This window comes from Pteropus medius, unplaced genomic scaffold, assembly GCF_902729225.1.
Source record: "Pteropus medius unplaced genomic scaffold, Ma_sr-lr_union100, whole genome shotgun sequence".
NCBI classification, from domain to species: Eukaryota; Metazoa; Chordata; class Mammalia; order Chiroptera; family Pteropodidae; genus Pteropus; species Pteropus medius.
The window spans coordinates 4,847,835-4,859,984 of record NW_024351735.1 but is presented as its reverse complement, the minus strand read 5'-3'; the positions used below and the strand labels follow the sequence as shown (position 1 = coordinate 4,859,984).

The 12,150-nt window shown below is 34.9% G+C and overlaps 1 protein-coding gene and 1 pseudogene across 2 annotated transcripts in view; one reads left to right on the top strand and one right to left on the bottom strand.

The window, feature by feature from the left end:
* GPM6A (glycoprotein M6A) overlaps positions 1–12,150 on the top strand; it is a 242,296-nt gene that overhangs the window by 111,718 nt on the left and 118,428 nt on the right. The window contains exon 2 of one of the 2 annotated variants that reach the window (XM_039846516.1): positions 9,985–10,043. The exons of the other annotated variant lie outside the window; for it this stretch is intronic. Coding sequence (XP_039702450.1) covers positions 10,007–10,043 — 37 coding nt within the window. The 5' untranslated portion in view covers positions 9,985–10,006. The remainder of the gene's footprint in view (positions 1–9,984; positions 10,044–12,150) is intronic. 2 annotated transcript variants of the gene reach the window in all.
* On the bottom strand, positions 7,848–7,963 carry LOC120589109 (uncharacterized; annotated as a pseudogene).

Below are 12,150 nucleotides of genomic sequence, written 5' to 3'. Positions count from 1 at the left end.
TTTTTCACTTGGCATCCAACTATACCGTTCACTTTGCTCTTTCACCAATTTTAATATTTGCTTTAGTATTTTCTGATACATTTTCCCCAACACAACCTCATTAGCTCTATTTTCCACCATATATTCTGCCCTAAAATGACCATCATATATTCTGCTATTAAATGATCTTTCAACTTGAAACTTTTCCCTCTTCTTGATATGGTTATGCTTTATTACTGAAATACATCAAATTTGTTTTTGATTTATTTTAGATCTATAAAAAGTTTAACATTCTTAACATTCAAAAAAAATTTAATATTTTTAATGCCAGCACTAAATAAGAAATATCATTTTGCACTGTTTCTACATATACAAACTGTATATTGCATTATTAAAAGATAAAGTTTAATACCATTGAAATTTACCTTGTAAATACTGACTGCACAAGAACAATTTAAAGTACTTTCTTAAAATTCCTAATTATGTGATAATCCATAAGCTCTATGGGTCCTGTAATTTCTTTTATAATCACTATATTTGTAATTGTTTTTAGCTTAGCATATTTTAAAGACTCAGAACGATGTATATCTCTATGGATAGGTAGATAGATGTATCTCTAACACCATCCACAGATTGGGGTTCAGAAATATAATGAGACCACAAAACTATATATTTTGGTAGCACTTAAGCTAATTTAATTAAAAACTTGGCATGAGGGATTCAAAGAGCCTTTGTAGTATGGAATATCCCCTCATGAAAATAGATATTATGTTTGTAAACAACAGAACCACTTTGCGAAGAATAACCATTGTCCTGAAACAGCATAGCCACAAAGCAAGGTGACAATCTTGCCTAGTTTTTTCTACTCAGGAACTCTTAAAATTTTAAAATGAGGTCATGGAAGCTTCCAAAGTTTAAACACATGACATGTCAAAATTATGCCCTTTAATAAGCCTTGGACACAGTTTATAATCTGAAAAGCTTCCATGCTCTCAGATATTTCAGTGTGGCTTATTAGCAAGCTGTAGCTACCATGCTTTCTACCCTGCCCAATAACAGTTACAAGACAGGTCTATTTTGTGATCAGATTTGTTTAGTCAGACCTGTGGCATGAGCAAGTACAAAATTGACCCAAGAATTGCTAAAACGGATCAACCTACCAATCTATCAAATGGAATATACTGACCCCTGAGAAAATAGATACACATTGTTTGGGAAGAAAAAAAATCCTATTTATAGATACTCAAGATAACATTATTTTTCACAAAGCAGATTACCTTACGACTCAAGGTAATATATAGTTAACTTAAAAGCTAACATTTCATGACCTGAGGTCTTTCTCTTACCTTTTCCTATGTAGTTTATGGGAGAGAAAACTATTTAAACTGATGTCACATTTGAGATCGGAGAAAGGAGTCTAATACTTATTGAGTGCCAACTGTGCCTATGCCAAGATTTGTGCTGAATGCGCTTGATCCTGCAAAATCCCTGATGAATAGGCTTTCTTTTTCTTAGTTTACAAATGAGAAACAGAACCATAAAGAGGTCATGAGGATGTACAGAGCTGGCAGAGCTGCCATTTGAAACCGATTGCTAAACCCAAGTTCCTACCATACATCATGCTGACCTCACTGAGCCCAGAGAATGGCCAAAAGGCTGCTACGTGAGGAAAAATAATCCAGCTATTTGTTTCCTGAGCCTTTCGAATACATAGCTAATTGGTTTGCACCCTTACAGTCTACTTCACAAAAAGAGTTTAGTGTTATAATTAAGAGCACAGGTTGAAGAACCAGACTGCCTGGTCTCTCATCCCAGCTCCGTCATTTACTAGCTGTTCCCTGGTACAGCTGACTAGTTCTTTCTTTCCCTCTGTTTCCACATCTGTAAAATGGAGATAATAGTGGTGTATAACTCATAGGGTTATTTTTGAACATTACTGAGTAAAAGTATGGACAAAAATGCTAAGAACTGTGACTGGCACATAATAAGCCCTGGCTGAGTGCTTCTTATTATTGTCTTGAATTTAGTCAGGTGGACTAATGTGCTACTATCAAATTACATTTTGTAGAGGAGCTCTGGTGGACAATATTTTTCATACAGCATGATCTATGTTTTCCCATTTAATTATAACATTACATCATTTTTGTATAGCATTTTATAGTTTTCAAAGAACTGCTTTCATCTGGATTCTTATTTCTCTCATCTGCCAAATGGCTTTCATTAATGAAGCCTACCTATCTCATGAAGTTATTGGAGGGATAAAATGAGATGGTGTCTCTAAAATCCTTAGTACAATATCTGACACTTGGTGCAATCACCTTAGGAAGTCAGCAGGGCAAATATTAATAAACTCATTTCGTATTTGTATTATATGACTTCTCAAAGTCATACAATGGGCTGATACATTTTAGCACATAGCAGAGTACCTGACAGAATGCTCATTAATAAAGAAGTAAATCACCATAAGAACTCATTTTTTCCTAAAGACTAGTGTACTCCCCCTTTTATTATACTGCCTGATTTGACATACATGGATATGGTAGTTATAACATAAGTTCATTAATAAGAGACTCAGTAAGCTCTGTTTTTTTGAGACTTGGGAAATTTGTTTTTGTTGACTTAAAGTAGGTGTTTTAGATTTTACTGAACAAATTGGACATTTTTGCATTCCCTCCTCTCTAGACTATCCAGAGAAGGCTGATTGCTACCACCTGCTTCTACCATCCAGTTTCATATATTGTTTTGGTTTTATATATGTCAATAGCTACCTCCTTGAGTGAATGTAATCAGAAGTCAACATAATGTTGAAACTACTATATTAACTACTCAGAAATGCAGAATGGCCACCTGACAAGTATATTTAAAAAGCAATATTTTATAATGGAAAATGTGATATCTTTGGAATCACACAGACTTGTGTGTCAATCCTGATTCTACTCTAGAACAGAGGGAGAGACAGACAGACAGACAGACAGAATGAGAATGGATTTATGCATTAGGTAATATTTTGGGGTGTTCTAAACCTCAGGATAGAGATTGATGACAAATGATTTTTGAGATCGAATACAGCAAGACCCTTTTTGAAAACTACAGCCTTGATTTCATTTTGACTTGAAAATATTTCACTTAAAAATGTTATGTTGTACCACATCAAAACAATTACAAAAGATCTTATTTGGACAGAAAACCATATTTATCACCACTGCTGATTGCTTAAGCCTCTCTTTCATTGGTTTCCTTCCTATGTAATAAAAAATAAACTTCTATTGATGACCATTTCATACTAGAGGTTTTTAGATATACATTTATTACTGTAGGTATGTTTATTGACAACACAAACTAAAGGAGTCCCTTGAACACTCTTTAGTGTATTGCCCTGATTTATTTTCATCATTGCACATATCAGAACCTGGTATCGCTTTTTAAATATATTTGTTTATTTAGAAATGCCATGAGAACAGGGGCCTAGTATATGTTTCCATTGAACTTGCCTCGGAAGTTAGATTTGTATTTGGAAGATGGTAGCACTTAATATGTAGTTGATGAACTAATGAATGAAAAACTATCCCTGGGTAAGATTCCCTTAGACATCTTGTATTTTAAGATGGTTTTCAAATTTAAATTTATTTTAAATTTATAATGCAATTTATTTCAACAATTCTGTATGGTCAGGATTTGCACGGGATACACAATAAGAGATACTTAGAAAATATACATAGAGATTTAAAAAAATACTCATTTAGCTGCAGGTGTTGACTGTTAAACAGAGGCAACTTTTAAATATATTTTTATATACTTATGGCAGGAATTGATTAGTAAACACTTGTTTACCTTTATTGAGTCATTTAATGGAATGGGAACAATGAAGTTTTGAGAGATCTTATGTTCAAATTTTGCTTTATTATAGCTGTGGAACTTGCGTCAATTATTTGCTCATTGAAGTCTCAGTCTTACCACCTATGAAATGGGAATACCACTTATTTCCAGGCTTGCAAATAATCAGTAAGATAAAAATACATATATATATATATATGCCTAGCATACAGGGAATGCCATGCAACTATTTGTTAAGTATTATTGAAAAAAAGAGTTAGACATGGTCCCTAGAAAGCTGGACATTTCAAAACAGGTCTGTCCTTAGTGTCACCTCATGAACAGTGAGTGAGGGAGAAACTAATGCAACTTATGATTTCTGCTCTCAAGCGTAGGCAAAGGAAATATATATTGAAATTTCATTCATATTGAAATAGTAAAAATAAAAAATGTATGGTACTTTGCAAATAGGAGATGTAGACAAATGATTTTGAAATTCAGGCAGTGGGATGGAGGGAGAATATAAATCAGTTCTCCCTTAACATTTGCAATATCAAATCCTAAAAACAGCTTTGTATTTCATCCAGGATAACTGCAGTGGGGTGTTTATTGGTGACTTGTGCATACTGCAGAAAACCATAAAGAACAGTTGCAAATTGATGGATTTTGTGACTGCTGCGCAAGCACATTGGCGCCAAGTGGTGTTCTCTAAGGTTCATTTGAACTTAACAGTGTGCACATGGAACACAGCATCTATTAGGATGCAGGTTATGTGTGTCATTTAATGACTTCAGTGTGTCAACAGTTCCGGAGCCTCAGTCTGTCATCCAAATAGACCAAATGTTATTGCCAACAAAACTTTCTCGGAAGCAAGTTTTCTGGCTTTTTCTGGTACATGCAGGACTTGAGCATGAGTACAGTCCTTAATTAATGGAAAGAGATCACAATCAAAAGTCTCCTTATCAAGACTGACAAACTCCCAAAATATCTTCAGATATCCAGCTCGCAAGAAAAGGAACTATGCATAAAATTACACAACCGTCTTACAAGTAGAAAAGGAAGTGCCTTTTATCTGATTGCTCCTGGGGAGAGGCCTTTTACTCAACGCCCCCGCCCGCCCCCTGCTGTGGAGTGATTAGTTCAGAAGTCTCGGTAGAGGGCATTTTGAAGAATGAACGAGCAATGTTGTCAAGTTTGTGAGTAGTTCCCCTCTCTGAGATAAGAATTCCTAGGTTACCTAAGATGATCTCTGGAAATGTAAGAGTAGAGTTTCATATATTTTCTCATCCACAAGGGGACTTACAATCGAATGTACAAGCAAAAAAGGCCGACATGCTTATTATAAAGCTGAAAAGACTTGAATTTTATTTTTCTTCATCATTTCTCTGTTTACCATGTTGTACAATCAGCTTTTTTAGAGGATTTTTTTCCATCATCTGTGTCTGCAGGAACATTGAAAGCAAGACTTAAAAATCAATATTTTAAAACTCAGAACTTCTGACAGGCTGCAGCTTTGCCTGTTATTTTTTCCTCCCTCCCTTCCCCAGCATCACTTTTAGCCTCTCTCTCTCTTTCTCTCTCCCTCTCCCTCCTCTGTTTCCATCTCTTACTCTCTGTTCTCATTTATTTTTACAAGCTTGTCATTTGCAATATCCAGTGTGATATGTAATGTTAGCTTAACTGAGATGTCTGAATTGTTAAACTTTGGTCAGATAAATGGAACAACAACAACAAATAAACTCATCCTTCAGCTGAGATATAAATAGTGTCCATTGTCATTAATGTAACAGTAAGATTTAGTCCAAATGAGGAACCACTACCACGAAGGTCTTCTAACTGTGCTAATTAAGTACTGAACAACTTTAACTTTCTTTTTTTATGGAGGGTGAGTTTAAAAGAACAAAATTCAAATCCCAATCCCTTCATTTACCAGCCATGTCACCTTGAAAAATTTGCTTAGCCTTCTAAAGTCATATCAACTTATACCTTCTAGAAAAGCAAGAAAACTTCAACTATCAAAACTGAAAAATTGGTTAGGTATCCTTGCTTTAGGCTCATGTAGCACCCTGTACTTTTTTATCCTTATTAGTTATCGCTTGTCACATAGCATTGAGATTTTTGACCTGTCTTGTGCTATTAGGCTGTAAACATCATTAGGGAAGAGATTACCTCTCTTGCCTACAGCAAGTTCCTATGTCTATAAGAATGCTAAATAAACATTTGTACAATAAAAGAATGAAAGGAAGTGGCGGCAATGATACTTCAGTTCAGCAAAGACTTTTAAGGAACATGGTCATTCTGTGAATCGATTGATTGCATTATACAAATATACAATTCTGAAGAATGTTAAACTACTTTTATAATGTATTTAAAACATTCAAATGTTTGTGGTATCTCTTTGAGAAAATTTTATAGAAGTCAATTTCTTACATAGAGTTCAAATCAGCAGAAAAGAATGTTCTTTTTCTTTGTCAAAATGTGGGAAGAAATCAACTAAGACATTTTATTCTCAAGATAGTGTTGAATGTGTCTGAAACATTTGAGAGAAAAAAAGTTTCAAACAGTGGTCATGTCTCTTTGTCCTGTGTACTATAATTGGTTCATGTAATCATCTTTCCACATGTCCTTTATTTTACGTCTAACCTAAGAACCTTGATCATTTTTTTCCATTTCTTACAGCTGGTGCTGTATTTGAGATCATCAACTTGCCTGTTTAATCTGCAACTCTGTTTACTTGACTGTATTTTGAACATTGAATCACAAAGATGACTGATTATATATTACGGGAATATGTACATATTTTCTTGGTTAATATAATAAAATGTTTATAAAGATAAGATGTTTATAAAGAGCCAGCTCCAAATTAACGTGAATTAGGAGAAATGAGAAGGACTTACAGTGGGTTTAGATTTCGTGAGTAATGTATCTTCTAGCTAACAGAGGAAGAAAGGAATATATATTATAAATATACCTTAGACAATTTTTAAAAGGGAAAATGTAATTAACATTTATTATTATATTTTAAAACTACCAACTGAACTCATATCATACATTTAAATAGATGACTAAAAATAGAATGGGGCAAATATAAAGTGATATAATGAAAAGAATACTAAGTGAGTCATCTCATCATCTTAACTTATAGGTTTTAAAGATCTAGAAAAAAAGCATTGCCAGTTCCTAAGGGTCATATAATATATTTTGGAATTCATAATCTACAATGATGTCAACCATTTTTCTTTTCTAACTAGTTTTCAGATACTTGGTTGTTCAAAAAGATATTTTAGCTTAAATGAAATCAAGACGTTAAAAAACAATTCCAGAAACAATAATCAGCCAGAGCAACTTGACCGTCCTCAAACAGGAAGAAGGAAAAGGGGAATTTACGTTTCATGGAGACAGTTTCTGTTTGAGAGGATAAAAAGTTCTGGAGATGAATGGTGGTGACGGTTGCAGCACAATATGAATGTACTTAGTGCCACAGGACTGTACACATACACAGGACTAAAATGGTACATTTTATATTGTGTGTATTTTACCACAATAAAAAAAAATGAACCTGCTCACTGATAGGTGATTGCCATAAAGAAGCTGTGCATACATGTTTCTTCATGAGTTTAATTAGCTTGGATTTGAAGTAGTTCTTTTTATGGTCAAAAATCGGTATAAGTTACTATTGTCTTCTTTTGGTAAAACAATTTTTGTGTGGAAGAGTCTATTTTAGACAAAAAGTTGATGTGTTGCAGTTTCCAGAAGAAAAAGAAGTCATATTCCTTTTCCATTTATCTTGCTCAATGAATATACTTTTTGTTTCCCTTTCATTTTCCTTTTACTCCTTCCCTTTATGTGCATGGTGAAAAAGAAAGCCATGGGCTGAAGCTGACTTTTGAAGACATTCTTAATGAGGAATAGAGCAATCAGGGAAGCAGCGCCATGCTCAGAGCTTTAGACGAGTCCTGGGTTCTAAGACTTACTTGGTCATTTGCTGGTCCTTTCGCTGGGTCTCCCAAAGTCTCAGGGTTTTTTTGTTTTTTGTTTTTGACTATTATTATTTATGCCTACAGCACCTAGTCTTCCTAGGTGGTCTCCCATCCAAGTACTAACCAGGCCCGACCCTGCTTAGCTTCCAAGATCAGACATCGGGCTTGTTCAGGGTGGCATGGCTGTAGACCATGGACCATGGCTCCACTAGGGCACGAACCCAGGACCTTCTGCATGTAAGACAAACATGCTAACTGCTACACTATGGAACCACGTCCCCAAAGTCTCAGTTTTTCCAACATAAAATGGGGGAAAAATAGCACATTCTCTATTTGTTATACAAATGGGTTAATGCATATAAATATATTTTGTGGACTGTAAACTGCTCTAGAATTTAAAGGCATTATTTCTACTGCTTTTACTATTAATGGTTTGTTTCCCTGATGATTTCTGTGGTATAAAATGAATGAAAAATATGTGAGTGATGAGCCTTTCTATTTGGACGATATGCCAGGTTATGTCAGCCTGGGTGAATGGAAGCAGAGATGCTGTATGACTTGGCTCTTTGATTTCTCTGTGGCTTCCTAATCTCAATTTCTGCCCTGAGCAAGCAGCCCTCTCCCTAGCCCCTGAATACAGATTAGAATATAATCAGAAGACGTAGTTTTTTTTCCATTATTTGAATTATATTTACCTATGGGTTAAATTCATTTGAAGAAAAAAAACAACTGCAAATGATTATAGAATTATGAAAGCATTTTTTTGAGAAATCATGAGAAAGTGGAATGTTGTATAAGAACTCTTTCTTCTAAATAGTTGCTTTTGTAATGATTTTGTAAAGGGTGGTGTGTACCGTGTTACTGACCCACTTTTAAAAATGTACATGAAACATGCTATAATATAAGAACATGTACTGTGGATAATTACGGTGTGATTTTATTTTTAAAGGTAAAGAATACAGTTGTGTATGTGTGTGTGTGTGTGTGTGTGTGCGCGCACTTGCTTAGAGATGGAGACAGGGACAGGATTTCTTCTTCCTTTAGAATCTAGTAAAGGTTTATTTCCCCTTGAAAGAGATACTGTTTATTTTCTTACTATACCTTTTGTGAAGTATTGAGACACTCGGGTTGTGCCCTGTCACTCTGGCGGCTGAAGTACAAATGCTAATTTCTTGCCAGACTGCAGCATTGGGATTTGCATTCCAAATCAGACTGCAGACTCCTATTATAAATTGCTTAGCCCGTTGTTACTTACCTAGAATTTCTTCCTTCTCATTCCCCAGTAATGACCCTTGAAACAATTCTCTTTCAAGAGATTCCCATTTAAAATCAGCAGTTTTGGTGGGCTAAAGGAACAATAAATTACAAAGACATCAATAGACTTTTTTATTCAATTTCAGTGTTTTTTACCTTTTCTTTAAGAGTCTCATGGCATTGAAGAAAAATAATTACTTAAAACATATCTTTCGCACTTAAAGGTGTATATTCATTATTTTGGAAATCATATACTTCTATATCTTTTTAAATCTGAAAGGTCTGGGCTTATAAATCCTCCCTTAATAATAACCTTGTACAGATAAACTCTGAAGTGGTATAATTGCATTCAATTTTGGCACTTTTAAATCAAATTAACTAGATACTTAGGAGAAAAAAGGAAAACGCATTTTTGCAAGGTATCTGACTGGGTGAGAAGCCACTGCTGCAGCATAAAGAAGCGACAGGAATCTGGGCTTTCCCACTCTGGTGGTGAAGGGGGGAATTCTGGGGTGGTGGTCTGCTTCATCTTAGGAGGACACCCCTCCATCTGTTCACAGCCCAGCCTGTTTCCAATTTAAAATCCAGATTTCCATACAAACCTCAATTTCTTTTCCCCATTTTAAATGCAGAGCAAAGCTTGCGAATCATTGGAGTCTTTGCTACTAGGACTCAGACCAGATTTTCCCCCAAAATTCTCAGGCTGTTGGCTTGAATACCTGCTTACAGTGGTACACAATGGGCAGCTTTGAGAAGAAAAATTGATAATCTTCACGGAAGAGTAATTTGAATGAAATTACACTTGACAGCCTGTCTCCAAGCAAACAAGAGGCGCGAGGGAGCCTTAGCTAAGCTCTGAGGACTTGCCCAAGCCACTGCTGTTGGAGACTCAGGGAAAAAAAAAAATCACCAGTTTTTCCAGCTTCTAATTGAGCTTTTGATTAATTCCGTGTACCAGATTCTACTGAAGAAAGGTAGCCATGGAAGAGAATATGGAAGAGGGACAGACACAAAAAGGTACTGTGCTAAAAAGGGTTTATTTGTAGCTGAGTAATTATTTTGCAGTTTCCTTGTTTGCTTTAGACACTTGCCAGTAAGGCTAATGAATGTTTCTCTCTTGGAAGGCATTTTTTGTTTCTCCTTTCGCCCGTTCCTCACTTGCAGTAATGTCTGGCATGAATGTTGTCATTATTTGCAAATCCTTCAGATACAAGTCGGGTGTTAGTGATGCGAGCATCGTGGTATTGCTGCGAACTATTTCTTAGACCAGCCTTCGTTAACCTTAATTTATTTCATGTTTTTACACTTGTCGAGCTGGGTCAAAGGATTCCTGGTGTGAGCCACAAAGGCAATATTTGGAGCTAGCCATAGTTGAAAATCTGATGATGTAACCATTATCGATACCTTTAAATGGACATCTGATAGAACAAAGACTGAGAATATATTTATTACATTTTGGTTGGGGCACCTTTTAAAACACCTTTTTTCGGGAGGAGGGGGGGCCATGGATGCAGTTTAGATTTGATACAGATGGAGCAAAGGTTCATCAGTTTTCAGAGTGTGTCCTGACGTTAAGGTTTTCCTTTCTGTAGAGTTGACCGTATGTAATCAACTTCTGAATAATACACATCAAGGATATTTTCCGATGAATTTTAAGTCTGTGTAGGTATATCTGGCTGTATAAGTTAAAGTGAAATTGTCATTTTTGTAGGTGAAAAAAGGCCAAATATTAGCAATTTCAAATGATTCAAACACTATAATGTCTATGTGTGTGTCAAGTGGTGGCTTTGAAGGGAACTGTAGCTTTCACCCCAGAATCGGCATCGTTGTCTCTCATGTCTGCTGTCAGGCTTATGTAATGTTACAGAAAATGCTCTTGTGTTCTTAGGATGAAACAGTAACATAGGTAATATTTAAGAGTAGTATTGAGAAGATTCAGCTACCAAATTTGATTTTGAATGTATATAAATGCATTATTTTAGAAAACTATATTTTACATGATAAAATAGGTAGTTTGGAAACATGGTTTAGTTTTTTTCATTATTTTGAGCCATTTGGCTTTGCTTAGTCTCCTAATACACACTCACACACACACACACACACACACACACACACACACACGTATAATCAAAGAGCATTAAATATGTAAAGGTTTTATATGAGCAATAGAAGGAGATAATAAATAAGCCAATGTCTAAATTGTGGTCGTTAGCCCACTTGTTAATGATAACCTGTAATAGAAACTCATAATCTACAGAAATATCGTGTAATCTATTTTTAAAGTAAAAGGCAGACTCAACTACCTTTATTATGTGAACAAAAACCTTAAGTGTTCATCTATGATTTGAAATGACAAATTTTCATGGCAATTTCCATCATTAAAAGGTACCTCAGCTGAATGTTTTGCTTTGGGAATAAAATACTTTATTTTAATATGGTTTTTTTTTTGTAGCATATAATGAGACTGCTTCTTGGCTAGTCAACCTGTTTAAGAAAAGAAAACTGATCATTTTAAATAGAGAAATGATATTTATTACACTAAATAAAACCTTTGAGATAAATCATGGATTGTGGTAACAGGTCGAATATGTCTGCTCAAGCCTTAGTAGATGCAGGAATGAAGGAAAATGATGTAATTAGTTGTGATGTTTTTTTCTCAGATAACACTGAAAATCATGAGGGTAGGGGCAGCATTGGGTAGGGGAAGATTCTGTTCCAGTGGGTTCTTTTTAACATCGAGATGTAAATACTTAAATCAGGAACAGGAGTAGAAAATAATGTTTTGAAAATTAAAAGTTGTTTAATGGTTCATAAGTACAGAAAGATATATAGCTAAAGTTTCTATGATTAAACTCTTTTTTTGTAATTGAGAAAAAGACATTATAATTTTCTTCATTCTTGGCCTTCTATTCCTCTCAACTATGTCTGTGACATTTTTTTCTATATAAGTTTGTTGTTAGAAAGTTGTATTTGAATACAAATGCTCTTTCTACATGTTCAGGGGTTGAAGAACAATGTGCAATTTATGGGATTGAAGTTGAAGGAGCTCCTTGACAAGCAGGTAAAATCATTAGAGGTTTTTCAAGAGTTTAAGTGGACAGATTTAATGATCCATCTTCTTTAA